The sequence below is a fragment of the Octopus sinensis genome, linkage group LG3 (assembly GCF_006345805.1).
Source record: "Octopus sinensis linkage group LG3, ASM634580v1, whole genome shotgun sequence".
In the NCBI taxonomy this organism is placed as follows: domain Eukaryota; kingdom Metazoa; phylum Mollusca; class Cephalopoda; order Octopoda; family Octopodidae; genus Octopus; species Octopus sinensis.
The window spans coordinates 127,977,561-127,993,965 of NC_042999.1; the positions used below are offsets into that span (position 1 = coordinate 127,977,561).

At 37.0% G+C, this 16,405-nt stretch overlaps 1 protein-coding gene across 8 annotated transcripts in view; it reads left to right on the forward strand.

Annotated features, from left to right (window-relative positions):
- The window catches only part of LOC115209118 (ral GTPase-activating protein subunit beta), a 113,038-nt gene extending 96,954 nt beyond the window's left edge, over positions 1 to 16,084 (forward strand). For 7 of the 8 annotated variants that reach the window (XM_036501293.1, XM_029777252.2, XM_029777255.2 and 4 more), the window contains 5 exons: positions 941 to 1,013; positions 3,220 to 3,393; positions 4,580 to 4,718; positions 4,836 to 4,991; positions 5,541 to 5,740. In XM_036501293.1, the coding sequence (XP_036357186.1) occupies positions 941 to 1,013; positions 3,220 to 3,393; positions 4,580 to 4,718; positions 4,836 to 4,991; positions 5,541 to 5,599 (601 nt within the window). In that variant the 3' untranslated portion in view covers positions 5,600 to 5,740. Of the gene's footprint in view, positions 1 to 940; positions 1,014 to 3,219; positions 3,394 to 4,579; positions 4,719 to 4,835; positions 4,992 to 5,540; positions 5,792 to 8,260; positions 8,415 to 12,750; positions 12,868 to 15,140 lie in introns of those variants that run through there. The other variant, XM_036501294.1, reaches the window with a different exon arrangement.
- Positions 16,085 to 16,405: the final 321 nt, after the last annotated feature.

A 16,405-nucleotide genomic window follows, 5' to 3' on the forward strand; every position in this document is an offset into this window, starting at 1 on the left:
GTAAAATATTAGAGAAAAAGAACCTAGATGTTTCTTGCAATACATAACCAATACATACATTTAGAGCAAAATTTTTTCAGGGGCCCTTAAAATACTATTCTGGATGCCCAGTATACCATTTTGTTGTATAGACCTCCCAAAAATCGTATGTGAACCCCAGTTGAGAACCACTGGTGTACATGAACAACAGAGCACATATGGGCTGTGAAAAAGACTGGGCATAAGAGGAATCAGATGTAGTTTGCTAAAGAGAAGACTAAACTGTTGACATTTAATGCATTTGGAGGATTAAATTGTGTAATGAAATGCCAAACAATCCAAGGGAAAGAATTACACAGAAGAGGTAGATCAATGAAGGCATTAGTAGAAGTGGTGAAAACTGATTTCAAGATGCTAAACTTTTTAAAAGGAATCATGGAGGATTACAAATGGCAAGATGCTGTACTGGAGGATGTCTGTCCAAACCATGCTGAAATGGAAAACAGACATTAAAATGATAATAATTATCTTTGAATCTTCAAATCATTACTTAGGTGTTATTTTAAAGTGTGTTTTAAAATTTGATTATAAGTTTATGCCTGACGTTTCATATATCCTTTTCACACTAACATGTATGAAGACGCGCTGCTTGCTTTGGGTAAAAGAAAATACAGGAGGACCACTAAATTATGATTTTATTCAACATATTCCCCTTCTCAGATTCACGCATTTATTACAGTGGTCCTTCAGTTTTTTGAAGCCCTGTAAAAGAACTTAGAAGGTTGGGCCTCCAACCAGGCCTTTCTTGATACCCTTAAAGTCTAGAACTTTTCAGCAGCACCCCCACCCCCATATATATGAGCCATTACAATATTCCCCCAACTACCTCGAATACTTGCAGGTTTTTTTTTTCTTTTGCTAAAAAGACTACTTTTTGTGACACTATTTTCTTTCATTTCAGAATTCGAAATGAGTTTCAGACAGCACGGTTATTTCTTTCACATTATGGGTTCCTTTCTCTGGAAGCACTGAGGGTATGTTTGATTTGATCTGGTTATTATACATCTATAGTTTGGAACAAAATTGTGCTTGTAACAGTTTATAATGATTGATTGATTCTAGTTTCAGCTCATGAGCTGTGGCCATGCTGGGGCACTTATTCACTTTACATGCAGAAATCAATGAAGATTGTTGGAGAAGCAAACCTCAAATATATTAACAAAATATGCATTTTTCATTTAAGATGGGGTTTGCTCTAATAGCCAAGTCACTGCCAGAACTAGAGACGAAGTTTAGGGTGTGGAAGCAAGGTCTAGAATCGAAGGGCCTTAGGGTTAACCTAGCAAAAATCAAAGTCTTAGTAAATAGGAAGGCTGTCAAATTACAAACTCCATCGAGAAATAAAACTAGTATGCTCCACTGGATGTATAATGTCAGTGTGCATACATGACAGAGAGTAAGAACCCTAAGAAAAGAAGTTGGGTATAAGAAGCATCAAAGGTGGTGTGCAAGAGAGGCGACTGCATTGGTATGGTCATGTGTTATGTATGGATGAGGACAGCTGTGTGAGGAAGTGCCACTCATTAACTGTGGAAGGAACCTGTAGAAGAGGTAGACCCAGGAAGGCATGGGATAAAATGGTGAAGCATGATCTTCAAACATTGAGTCTCACAGAGGCAATGACAGGAGACTGAGACCTTTGGAGATATGCTGTGATTGAGAAGACCCAGCAACTAAAGTGAGATCGCAGCCATGCATGTCCGGCCCAATTAAGAGTACCCCTCATGTGTTGGGTGATATGATATGCTTGAGAAGACCTGTTGAGTCAAGTAAAACCAATATCGTAGCTGTGGCCAATGCCCCCTGACTGGCTCCCGTGTTGGTGGCATTTAAAAAGCACCATCTGAACGTGGCTAATGCCAGTACCCACTGACTGACTCCTGTGCTGGTGGCACATAAAAAGCACCCTCTACACTCATAGTGGTTGGCATTAGGAAGGGCATCCAGCTGTAGAAACATTGCCAGATCAGATTGGAGCCCAGTGCAGCTGCTGGCTCTCCAGACCTCAGTCAAACTGTTAAAGCATCAGTAACATATATAATTTCTAATTTTGGTACAAGGCCAGTGGGTGGGTAGCTGATGACATTGACCTCAGGTTTTGACTAGTACTTTATTTTATCGACCCTGAAAGGGTTGGATGCTGAACCTTTCAGACAAGATGACAAAAGACTGAGATGCCAGCTGCTTTGTTGTACTCAAGAAGACCCATACCCTGTAGCAGGAGTGTTAAGATCGATCCTTCTGGTGTTGTAAAGCACTTGTAGTGGTGCCATGTAAAAGCACCCATGTGGTGCCATATAAAAGTGCCTGTGCAGTGCCATGTAAAAGCAGCCAGCACACTTTGTAAAGCAGTTGGCATTAGGAAGGGTATCCAGCCATAGAAACCAGGCCAAATCAGGCTGTAGTCTGGTGCAGCTCTCCAGAGCTTGTCATCTCTGGTCAAACTGTCCAATGCATGCCAGCATGGATAACAGACATTAAATGATGATAATAATGATGATGATGATGAAAGGATAAAGAGCAAAGTTGATCTCATCAGGATTTAAGCTGAGACTGTACAGAGCAGGGAGAAATGCTGCTAAGCATTTTTTGTCTGATGTGCTAACAATTCTGTTGGCTTGCCACCTTATTAATAATGATAATAGTAATTGTCTCTACTGTAGACACATGGCCTGGAATTTTGTGGTGGGGTGGGGTAAGTCGATTACATTGACTCCAGTACTTCACTGTATTTATTTTATCAACTCCAAAAGGATAAAAGATAAAGTCAGCTTCGGCATAATTTGAACTCAGATGAAATGCTGCTAAGCATCCTACCTGGTATGCTTATGATTCTTCAATCAGCTCACCACCTTGATAATAATAATGATAATAATAATTATTATTATTTTGAGAAGACCAACAACAGTGGAAGAACTGTGTTTTCAATTTTTATTTCTTTTTTTGTTCAAATTTAGCATTGCTTCTTCTTGGTATATATTGGCGAAAGGATTATTATATTAACTCTGCATTAAATATTGAATACCAGCCCCATACATTTGAATTAACAAGGATACATATATTTTTTTAATTATGTGTGTGTTTATAGTCATGATTCATTATTGCATCAACTAAATTTTTGAATTTAAATCCATTTTGACAACAAAATCATCATAGGTTCTAATTTCAATTTGTTGAAAGGAATCAAGTAACAGCAGCGTTCCTCCACCCTTGGTAATTTTAGACAGTACAAACAGTGCCTTGTTCTCAGATCTTGAAACATTAGATGGAATTCCAAGCCGTGATAGTGATACTGTGCATGTGTTTTACATGAAGTCTGGCCAGAAAACTCCTGAAGAAATTGTACAAAATGTGGTAATGTCTTTTTGTATTTTCCTTCAAATTGACACATGTTATAAATCAGAAGTTAACTGTTTAAGTCTTTAGTTGACTAACCCCAAACTAGCAAATTCAAACTCCATTTCATATTATCACATTGTCATGTTCCTTTCTGTGTTTTTACTGGTATTATTCTCTCTCTATCCATACTTATATATCTATCTATCTATCTACCTCCAGTTGCGCATGCATACATGCATATAATTGCATTCTTATGCACTCATATATTCTAATGAAATACCTCTTTTTAGTTATCTATATATTTGTTTACAAATACACAGATGTACATATTTGAAAAAATACCTATGTATTTGTTTATTCTATTTTCTTTTCGTCAGCATGAGTGGGATATAATAGAACAATTTAAATGTCTCTTAAAGAGAAACTGTTACCTATTTTCCAGATAAGAAAGCTTCAGTAATGAGTAAAATATCTTGTTGAGAGGTAGTTTTCAACCTGTTAAAATATCTGTAAATGTAAATAAAATTAGTTTAAAAATGCAGGTTGTTTCAGCAGTCATCCTCAGTCAACACTCTGGCTTAATGGAGAAGACTGGTAGTTTGGAAGTTGGTGAATGATCACTCAATTTAGCAGTAATGTATACTCAAGTGTTATACATCAGATGTCATCTGAAGTTTGATGTTTTCAGTGTAGCAATAAAACTAAATTCTATCATATAATGACAAAACCAAAGCTGTATTTTATCATTGTAAGGTGACAAAAAATGGAATGTGTATTCCAGAATGAAGGCCATACTGAACCTAATACTTGAAACCCATACTAAATTAACCATGTAGCATTCAGATTACTCTGTCAAATGTAATGTTTATTTATTCACATTATTTTGAATTAATCATGCATTATCTCATACCTTTGAGATTTCAGTGAATGAATGTGTATTTTTAGAATGACATTGTAGGGTAAGTGTAAAAAGTTGGATCTGGCTAGTTTGAACATAAAACAGGTTGAATATTTTCTTCCTGCTTTTAAACTGGATATGGCTGGTTTAAATGCTAAAGGGTTAAATCCTTGTTATTATTAAACAAAGTAGCCTTCTTTCTCACAACTCTGACTAAACCATGTCCATTGTTAAGGGTAACGGATCAAATATTGAGATAATCCTCATAGGTAATCCTTTGTCTTTTATTTATTTATTTTTCAGAACTCTGTTGACAGTGTACAGCCTCAGTTTCTAGAATTTTTACAGTCCCTTGGTTGGCCTGTGTTTGTACGGAAACATGCTGGCTGGACAGGTAATTTATCGACCAGCTGGAAAGTTATTCATGAAGAAGATGTTAATGGTAAGAAATATAAACATTTTTTTAATATTATTCATCTGTCTGAACTTCGAGCTTCCTTGTTTGTGTAGAAACTGAAATGATAATATATATTTCTCCTTATCTTTGTTTACTTTATAGAAGATGAAATTCCTTCCAATACGGGTGGCAGTATTTATGATGGTCGGCAACAAATCCTTTACTGGGCAGATGTCTCTTCTGAAGTAGCATTTGTAGTTCCTTCAACAGATACAATACACAATGGATCAACCACAGGAGTGAATGAACAAGATGCTGGTAAGCTTAACAAGCTGGGCTTTTTTTATTTTTCATATTTATTTTAGTTTGCTAAAATACTTTCTGTTTACAAAATTTTCTGTTATTTAACTAACATTGTAATAAAAGAAGAACTAATGATAGTATAGATCGAAACTTAGCTGGAAAGGCATTAAGGACTCTTATTACTTTTGGTTTCTCTGTATATATACAACAGCTTAAGTATAATTCTGTTACATAGCATGGACTTTGAAGACAAAGAGACTGGGTTGTGTCAATGAAAGTAAGATAGGTGCCTGGGTGTGAAAACAATATTGGCACATGCAGGGAAAATGAATACATCAGTTTAGATATGTAATGTAAATAAATGATCATTAAGTTCTACTAAGATTGGCTTTGACAATTATCTCTCCAGTAATATACTGTTGTTGATTCAATTTACTAATATAATCTTCCTTAACAAAAAAGAAAAAACAATTTGCCTTGAGCTTAAATAAGAAACCAATTTCTTGAATTCTGAATAATTTATTTTGAGTGATTCAAATGCCATCTTTTGATCTTTGATTTTAGACAAAAACCAGTCAGGATCCTTCAGTAAAAAGTTCTCAACGGAACTGATCTCAATTTGACCAAACCAAAGTCTCTTATCTTGTTGGCAGACAAAAATGGTAAAGAAAAAGAGAGTCCTGGTTCACCTCCAGAAGTTCCAATAATGAGAGGCAAAAAATATGGTCGTCATTCATCTTTGGCCGTTGGGCCAGACACACGGGTGTTTGTAGTATGGTTAGAAAGCTTTGAAGACTGTGATAATTTTCCTTCCAGTAAGTATTTTTTCACTGTTCAACTCTCAGAAGATATTTTTGTCATAATTTCTACATTAGCATCCTCAGAATTTGATTTATTTCACATCTCTTCTGACCACTGTCTCTTCTTTCTTCTATTCATGCTCATCATTGTCACTTAATGTCCACTTTCCCATACTTGCATGGATTGGACAGATTTATTGAGATGTATTTTTCTATGACTGGATACCCTTCCTGACATCAATCCCCACCTGTTTCCAAACAAGGTAATATTTTCCTATTACCAGACATGTCCTGGAAGATTGGAAATGAAGGGCACTGTTTGCATGCTAGTGACATTCAACTATCGCATGATATCAGTGCAAGGAGATTGTAACATGTGCGCGCGCACACACGCACACACACACACACACACACCACACACACACACACAATGGGCTTCATTCTGTTTCTGTGTACCAAATCCATTTACAAGATGTTTGGTCAGCCTGAAGCTAGAGTAGTAGACACTTGCCTAAGACAGTGGGACTGAATACAGAACCATGTAGTTGAGAAGCAAGCCACACAGCCATATTTGCACATATATATATATAAGCTGCAAAATTATCACAGAACTGTTACACAGAGTCTTGTGTTTCCATTTGTCAGACAGTTCTGTCTAATGGACTGGAATGTGAACCTCTGAGTAACAGTTCTGTGATAATTTTGCAGCTTTAATAAAACAAAAAAAGTATATCACTCTACCTTTGGTATTCAAGTACTATTTTTTCCACTTTGTTTTACACTTACGTGCTCACCTGTGCACACACACATATACATATTCTGGTTTCAGTCGTTCAACTGCAGTCAAGCGGGGATACCACTTTCGAAGTTTTAGTCAATCAAATCGACCCTAAGATCTATTTTAAGTCCAGTATTTATTCTAACAGTCTTTTTAGCTAAACTACTAAGTTATGGAGGATGTAAACAGTCCAACACTGGTTGTGAAGCAGTGAGAGACAACACACACACAGAGCAGGCTTCCACACAGTCTCTTCTTCCAAATTTACTTACAAGGAATTAGTTGGCCTATGTCTATAGTACTTCCCCAAAGTGCTGAACAGTAGGACTGAACTTAACAACATGTATCTTCATGTCGTGTTTGTCCCCCACCACTGCTTGTCAACGGGTGTTGGTTAGTCTACATCCCCATAAGTGACCAATACAATAAGTCCCAGACTTAGAAAAATAAAATAAGTACTGAGGTCAATTTGTTTCACTAAACCCTTCAAGACGGTATCCCAGCATGGCTGCAGTCTAATGAATGAATGAATGAATGATACTAGTAAAAAGTGAAAGTCTTTCATTCACTTCATACTAATGAAGATATAATTATGTACCAGCTTCTTCCATAAATTTTACCCAAGTTGAGCTTTAGGGCTGGTGCTGACATGAAGAAGTAAAAATATTCTGTTTGTATAGTTTCCACTTTTATTGGAGACCAAATCATTTCCTGTTGCTATGCTGCTAGTAAAAATATTTGTTCAATGATTTCCAAGTGAAAGTCTTTTTTAAGGTCTGTATTGCATTGTCTATATGTTGAAAGACATAGAAGCAAACACACACACATACATAAACAAACAACCCCTCCCCACAAAAAAAAAAATTATATATATATATATATATATATATCAAAATCGAAATCAAATTCGATGACTGGCATCTGTACTAGCAGGGTGCAAAGAGCACCATACGAGTGTGATCGTTGACAGAGTGGCTAACCGGCTTCCATGTCAGTGGCACGTAAAACGGCACCATTCGAGCATGATCATTACCAACGTCGCTATTACTGGCACCTGTGCCAGTGGCATGCATAAAAAGATTCGAGCAAGGTCATTGCCAGTACTGCCTGACTGGCCCCTGTGCAGGTGGGTCGTAAGAAGCACCCACTACACTCTCAAAGTGGTTGGCATTAGGAAGGACATCCAGCTGTAGAAACTCTGCCAGATCAAGATTGGGGCCTGGTGCAGCCATCTGGTTCGCCAGCCCTCAGTCAAAATCGTCCAACCCATGCTAGCATGGAAAGCGGACGTTAAACGATGATGATGATACACACACATACATACATATAGTCTTTTTTTGAAGTCTATGTTGCATTGTGTTGACAAACTTGCACTTGAAATTCTTGCATTTTTAATCAAAATTTGTTAGTTACTATGGTGACAACACTACCTATAATATAAGTTAGGAAAACTTACTAGATTGACAGAGGTGGTTGTAATGAGACTAGCCAACTTTGGACACTATGAAGACAGTGATGTTTCATTAATTTGATTGATATATCACCTTTGATGACTGGAACACTCCCTCAAAATCAGATGAGGTGTCACATTCTTTTTTAGTGTCATTATTTTCAATAATGACTACATCAACAAACCTAACAATATTAGTGTCACAAATGATAAAGGATTTACTGTTTTTCATGCTATTTATTTGGTTACCTTTTAGATGACTTACTAAGTTACACCAACACAGGAATGGAGCAGTATAGCTACAATTCCAGTGCATCAACAACTCAGAGAAACCAAGAGATATATATTATATTTATTCATGCGTTACAAAATGGTTTATTCCGAGTGCGAATGCAAGGGCCAACTAAACGGTAAGTTAATTCAGTCTGCCAAAACATTGTTAAAAGAGTTGGAATTTGATTCTTTTTATTATGTTAAGATTGCTTTTTTACATGATGAAAAAAAATGAAATTCAATATTTTACCACCTTTATCAGTCTCATCCTTTTCATGTAAGGAACTGTTATAGGAACAAAGAAGAAAATGTTATTCAAACTGCAAAAGAAGAGTTGGCTGAGTAGATAACGAACTGTTGTTTTGACCTTCAAATTGAAATGTATATTTAAATATACTAGATTTAACTGCTAAACTGTTTGTTTTGTAAATCTTGGATATGTATAGTCTTTTCTAGAACAGAGCCTAGTATGATTTGTTTTTGTTTAGCTTCATATTTCCTGATTAAGCAGACCTCCAACCATGACCATCTTTTATTTCTGAAGGCGCTAAGTATCTATCACTATATTATTCAGTGTAGATTTAGATAGCATCATTTCTTTTTGACTCACTAGAGAAATTTGGCTGCTATTTCAAACAGGTGGAGCAATTTATTTTGCTCCCTATCATTGAAATAATAAATCTATTCGGTGAAGAATATTGTTCTTTCTTTTAAAAATGCTATGATCTACCTTTCTCAAAGTTCCTCTTCCTCTTACACTTCTATCTATACAAGCCAAGATGTGATGCTCATAACTGAAATGCTTATACCAATTAGATAATACAGTTCTATATATACAGAACTGTATTATCTAATCGGTCCGGAGCCAACTTTAGGCTTCAATGGAAACATATACAGAAACTCCATCAAAAACTAGCTCAGCTTTCAAACCATCTAACTTTCCTGTGTAGATGTAGAGACTCAAAGCTAATTCCACCTGGCTTGAATATAATGACACCAGTGGATTTATATAAAGCTAGAAGAGTAGCGGAAAGTGCAGGACATGCCCATGTAGAAGTCTCCCCCCGTTGGTTTGTCAAATTTTAGTCACTTTTGAAAGGCCCGATTTTTATATATGCTTTTCACTTCTCATATGTGTGTGTGTGCGTGCGTGCGTGCGTGTGTGTGTATCGGAGTCCTTAGTTTTAATGATATAATTTGCTGATAATTAAGGAAATCATCCAGTTATAGAGCAAGTAGAGCAATTTGCGAAATGTAATTTGTTTATTTAGTCTTATTGTATTTTCAACTCACCGTGACTCATGAGTACTTAATTGTTAAGTAGTAGTGGGAAAAGAGAAAAAAAACTGTTTGTCTACACAGATATTTTTTCTCTAATGATCCACTACTTATTCTCAAATTTCATTCCATTCCATTTTACTCTATCCTTAATAGGATCTGTAATTTGATACAGCCTTGACATATATTGTGTCACTAATTTCTGCAGTAATGTGTTATTTTTGCAGAGCTGAGATAATGTTCTAATACTCCATCCTACTTCCTTTTGAAAAATCCTGCTTTCTTCTAATGGGAATTATTGAAATTAGCATTGGAAGCGAGTAAATCATTTATTGTATTTATAGTGTTGCTGCTATAATTCAGCTGTCATTAAACATATACATATATAACCAAAAGCATTCCAACCACCATTGTCTTTCATAGTGTACCTAGGATTACACTATCCAACATGTCCTTTCTTTTTCAAACTGCCTGAAATGGCTCCTTGTTCTGTGATACAAACTTCATGTTTTGAAGTGATTTAAATTAAAACTTTCCATCAAAATTTCATGTTTATTTATTTTCCAAACAACGCCATAACCCATGGCCCCTACCTCGGACGTAGTCAGGCCACCTGTGCATACCTTCCTTCTTGGGACACATAACTCTACTTGTGAAGACCTGTTGAGGCTAGTGAAAATCAAAAATCAAAAAATCAAATCAAAATCGAAATCAATCAACATCAATGGAATTTGTAGTTTTGTGGTACCAGTGCCAGTGGCACATAAGAAAACCATCCGAACGTGGCCATAGCCAGTACCGCATCGACTGGCCTCCGTGCTGGTGGCACGTAACAAGCACCATCCGATCGTGGCCGTGACAGCCTCGCCTGGCCTCCGTGCCAGTGGCACCTAAAAAACATCGACCGAGCATGGCCGTTCGCCAGCCTCGTCTGGCACCTGTGTCGGTGGCACATTAAAAGCACCCACTACACTCACGGAGTAGTTGGCGTTAGGAAGGGCATCCAGCTGTAGAAACACTGCCAGATCTGACTGGCCTGGTGCAGCCTTCGGGCTTCCTAGACCCCAGTTGAACCGTCCAACCCATGCTAGCATGGAAAGCGGACGCTAAACGATGATGATGATTTTCAAAACTAATCAAAACAAAAGGTAATGTATTTAGGAAAGAAACAAAAGAGTTAAAACAAGTATGGTTTGAGGGTTGTGGTTGCTGCCAATGATGCTTGTCACTGGCTTGCTGCTCTTGTTGTCTACAGCTATGAGCTATACTACTTTAGGGTAACTGTATAGGGTTGAAAGTTTAGTATATTTGCTAAAAAAAACACAAACTAGTATATGACAAATGGTACAGCCAACCGACTTTTCTCAAGATTGTGCTGAGAGATACGGAGGAGCCAAATGTAATTAATAAGAAAGAAGACTGCATTGATATGGTCATGTGATGCATATGAATGCAGACAGTTGTACAAAAAAAGTGCTGTTCACTTAATGTATATCGGGAATGCAGTAAAGAGGAGACATAGGAAGACATGGAATGAAGTGGTAAAGGCTGATTTCAGGACCTTGAGCTTCGGGGAAGATTACAAGTAACTGGGATGACTGGCAATAGGCAGTTCAAGAAGGCCCTCCCAACTAGGTAAAGTTATGGAAGCATTGTGTGTGTGTGTGTGTGCATATGAGAGGTCATCATCATTGTCATTAAGCGTCCCTTTTTCCATGCTGACATGGGTTGAACAGTTTGACATGTACTGACTAGCCAGAGGGCTGCACCAAGCTCCTATGTCTGCTTTAACGTGGTTTCTATGGCTGAATGCCCTTCCTCATGTCAACCATTTTACAAAGTGCTCTGAATGCTTTATTTTCATGGCACAAGCGAAGTCACCAAGTAGCTGCAAGACAACACTCTTCAACTGAGGCTATAGTATTGAGGGATATGAAAGTATGGTAGGGATGCAGGTGCCGGAACAGGTGTCTTACTGAAGGCGAATAAACCTGACTTCTTTCTTTGGAAAGAGAAAGGTCAACATACAAAGTGAATATGAAAGAGAATAGGATAAATAAATAGAAAATGTGAGTGAGTAGGTAAGTGCACTAGACTGGAAAGTGTGACTAGATATGGGAATAGAGTTGGACACTGAATATCAGTTTGGGGAAAGTGAGGTAAAGGAAGGAAACAGAAGGTTATAAAGGACAGTAGGAGGGATACAACATGGCAGACAACCTGATAAGACCTCATTTTTGCTGAAATAGATGGGTCTTTTCAAATATAGCATATTGCCACTCTCCTTGACCCCTTTTCATTTCCCATAAGAGACTCGACATCTTGGTGTCAGTCTTCACCACTTTATCCTGCATCTTCCTCTTCCACAAGTTCCTATGTTTAGTGAATAGCTCTATTTTTATACACAAATATCTAAAAGCTATCAGCCATTATTGAATTAGAACTCATATGTTATTGATAAAGCTGAAAATCTTCAACAAAATACAAATGATTTAAAATTATTATCACATGTATTTGTTGAGTTAAACATAACTAATTCAATATACAAAAATGAACTCCCCTGCCGGTGGCACGTAAAAAGCACCATCTGATTGTGGCCGTTACCAGCCTCGCCTGGCCTCCATGACGGTGGCACGTAAAAAGCACCATCCGATTGTGGCCGTTACCAGCCTCACCTGGCCCCCATGCCGGTGGCATGTAAAAAGCACCATCCGATTGTGGCCGTTACCAGCCTTGCTTGGCCCCCATACCGGTGGCACGTAAAAAGCACCATCCGACCGTAGCCGTTTGCCAGACGGGGCTGGCACATAAAAAGCACCCACTACACTCACGGAGTGGTTGGCGTTAGGAAGGGCATCCAGCCGTAGAAACATTGTCAGATCAGACTGGGCCTGGTGCAGCCTTCTGGCTTTCCAGACCCTAGTTGAACCGTCCAACCCATGCTAGCATGGAAAGCGGACGCTAAATGATGATGATGATGATGATGAATGCATATAAGGATGAATGTTCAAGTTTTAGAGCACAGTTTTGTATCACCTAGGTGTTTGAAATTTGATATTTTCCGATACTTTCTATAAACTCTGGCATAGCCAAAGTACTGCTGGTAGTTCTATATAAAAGAGGTTAATGTGATGGAAGCATATTTTTTGCAAGCTGAAGCTGATTGTCATATATTTCTATTATTCTTGTCCACAGAGTTGCCATGGCAATACCTCTTGTTGATGGAATGGTAGTAAGTCGACGATCTTTAGGAACTCTTGTTAGACAAACAGCCATAAACATATGCCGGCGGAACAGATTGGAAAGTGAATCGTAAGTATATGCTTGTTCTTAGTATTTTCGTTTAATAGTTAAGCAGAACGGAATCAGTGTAAAATACTATATTATTGACAAAAACAATATATTTTTTGCAAAATCTTGTCTATCTGTTCATGTTCCTAAATAATTTTAAGTATCATATTTACTTCAGAAGTTGTATAAAGTATTATTGGATCTTGCAACAGTTTTAACCATGAGTATTCCAGTTGTTCAATCTTTCTAATGTGAATTATAATATAACAGCTGGGTATCCCACGGACACTTGTATTCTTAAAGAGTTGCCAGGCAGAGGGAGCTGGTTTCCAACAAAGATACAAGTCTCTATCTTTAGGATGTAGTTAATACAAACAGATTCACATTTGGAACTTGAGGAAAGTCTTGCATATTTTTTAATGTTCCACTCACAGATCGCACTTGTAATGTATGAATTAGCCAGTCGATTTCTCTTTCTGAAAATCCCAGTTCATCCAGATTCTCCTATAAAGAGTTACTAACAAAACCTAGTGCTCCAATTATTATTGGTTTGAATATGAATTCATAGTCTGGATATAGAAACTGGAGGTTTCAAAGCAGTTGTCCATAGATATCCTCTTTTTCTTTGATTTATGTATGTGTGTGTGCATGTGTGAATGAAATCATTTAATATATGCCTTCTATACTGGCTTGTGTTTGACAAGATCTGGTGAGTCAAAAGACAGCATAATGCTCCAGTGTTTGTTTTGTCATGGTTTCTTTGGCTGGACGTCCTTTACAGAGTGTACTTGGTCCTTTTTTCAAGGTACCAACACTGGTAAGTGAAGTCATGTAACTCACAAAACTAAAAGGCACCCTTGACTGAGTGGAAGTGTAGAAGATAGGGAGCCAGCTTTATGATAGTTGTTGAGAGGCTAAAGTATGATAGCAGGGACAGGAGCAGGTTTGTTGATATGGAGGAGATATGTAGCTACCTTGCATTGTATGTATAAGGGTAGGTAAGAATAACTGAGTTGGAGCTGGAAAGTGAGGCAGACATGGGGATGAGGCAGTGTCAGAGTGTGCACTCAAGGGACAAGAAGGTGAATAGAAGGGAACGTGGAAAAAGAGGGTTGAAAAGAAGGCAATGAATGTAGTGAATAAGGGTGGAGGGGTAGTCAGTGGTAAATTCACATTGGAGGAAGGTAAAAGAGACGTGGGTTGACTAGCAGTTGCATACATGTATGTGTGTGTTTGCATTCTGGGATCTTTTCAGCTGTTGTCACTAATTTGGAAATTTTGGAATTAAGTGAAAAATTTTCAGATTTGGTGTATTGGTGTAATTTTTCATACTGAATCCAAATTTGGGATTCACGTATTCCCAGAATAATTTAGAAAAATGTTAGAGATGTTCAAAGTTTGATAAATTGCCCAAGGTGACATGCAGTAGGACTGAACCCATAGTTATGTGGTTGGGAAGCAAACTTCTTACCACACAGCCATGCCACAGCTGTTGGATGAATGTTGATCAATAAGGCTACATTAATATTATACTAGTGAGAAGACCAATCAGAAAAAAAAAACGAAAGCCATGCATTTTCTGTGTAATAGCTGTCTGTTTGCTAAATGACAGACAGAAATAACGCAGGCACAAAATGATAATGCTCTTCAAAACTTGTGGTGATGGTTGCAGTGGTGAAAATGTCACTTGCTCTAAATACAGTATCCTTATTACAATGAAAACAGGACAGATAACAGTTTTGCTTGTTACCATGGAAACACACCTATGTGAGATTTACAGTCATGTGTATAATGGTGGCTTTTGACTGGCTAAAATTACCCAAAATTTACAAACTTTTTATTAACTTTTTATTTATTTGGGAAAATGAATTTCATTTTCATAATTACCATACAAAACTAAATCAGTATAACGAAATTTGAAGATAATTGGAAAATAATTAGAATAGAATATATAAAGGGGGTGGAGAGAGAGATGGATGTGTGTGTTACTGTCTCCCTGTTACTATCATTTGATTGTTGGTTATAAACAAATGTCAGCATCATGCTGGTGTCTCCTTCATCTCTAGTATTCTGTGTCAACATATCTGGCCATGGAGTGGGTGAGGAATATTACCTTGCATGGAAAATTGGATATTAAAACAATAATGATGCTGATGATGATGATGCTATGTTGATTACTGAATGTACTAGAAATATTCACTACCGTATTCACTTATTTCTTACACTCATACACACACACACACACATACTTTTGTTCTGTTACAATTCATTGACAATTGTTTTCTCTGTTTCAGTTACCAGCCACCTCATGTACGTAGGAAAGTTAAGATTCAGGAGATAGTTAATAAACACCGGAGCAAAATGACTGTTCCAGAATTCTATGCAGCATTATTCCAGAACGTAGCCAAATGAATACAAAGTCCAGAGCTGTTACGTTTGTGTGTATATATATAATATATGTATTGTATGATATTTGTATGCATGTATGTATGAATGAATAAACAAGTATATATATATATATATATATACACATATATATATATATATGTGTGTGTGAAAGAAATATAAAGACAAACAGCTGTCGATCAAGAAGAAAGTATTGCAGTATTGGCAGCAATGATTAATATTACTATGAGTATTTGTCAGAATAAGTATTAATGGGTTTGGTAAATTGATTCCTAAATTTCTTTCATAATGGAGAGATCCGTACCATGGAGATCCAGTCCTATTCACTGAACACTAAACCTCCTCTCCACCTGAGGATAAAACCACACTTCAAGGAGGGCTATTATTTTACAGAGATATTTTCTTGGCCAGTATTTTCAAAGTACGTTCATGTTTGTATATATATATACATATACATATGTATATATATATAATTTGCCACCAGAGACAATATTGTCAAACAATTTCAGGTATTTAAAGCTGGCCGGAAACTATGTATTAGTTATAGAATGATTTAAAGATTGTATTACTAATACTTTGTTACAAAAACATCATTACCCCAACAAAAATTACAGGGTTAAGATTAAGATGGAAAATATATCATATTACTGATATTTTTCATTTAATTTTTTTCTTACTCTTTTATCCTCTTTCTTAAATGTCCTGTTACTTTCCTCAGCACATTGTTACTAGTCTTTAATTAATGTAGGTTTTACCACATATTTTTCTCAGCTTTTTCTTTTTTTTTTTCACTGAAAAAAGAGAAAAAAAATACCTTTCTTCCTACTTTCATCTCACTAGAATAAACTTATTGTGCCAAATGTAGTATACTTCCATTTGCAATGGCACTGGCTAATCTCTGGACATATGGTCCCCCGACAACATAACATTATTTTTTAGGATCCATCTCATTGACAGAATGACTCTGCGAAAGAGTGAAAGAGAGCATGCGTATATGTGTGGCATTGACTGGCATGTGTGTGTGTGTGTGTGTGTGCGCACATGGGCAGGTACAAACTACCTACTACTTGATCCAGAGAACCAAAAATGTGAAGTAGCCATATGTTCATAAATGTCATCATTGTAAACTGGTTTAGTTGTCAACTGTAAATAT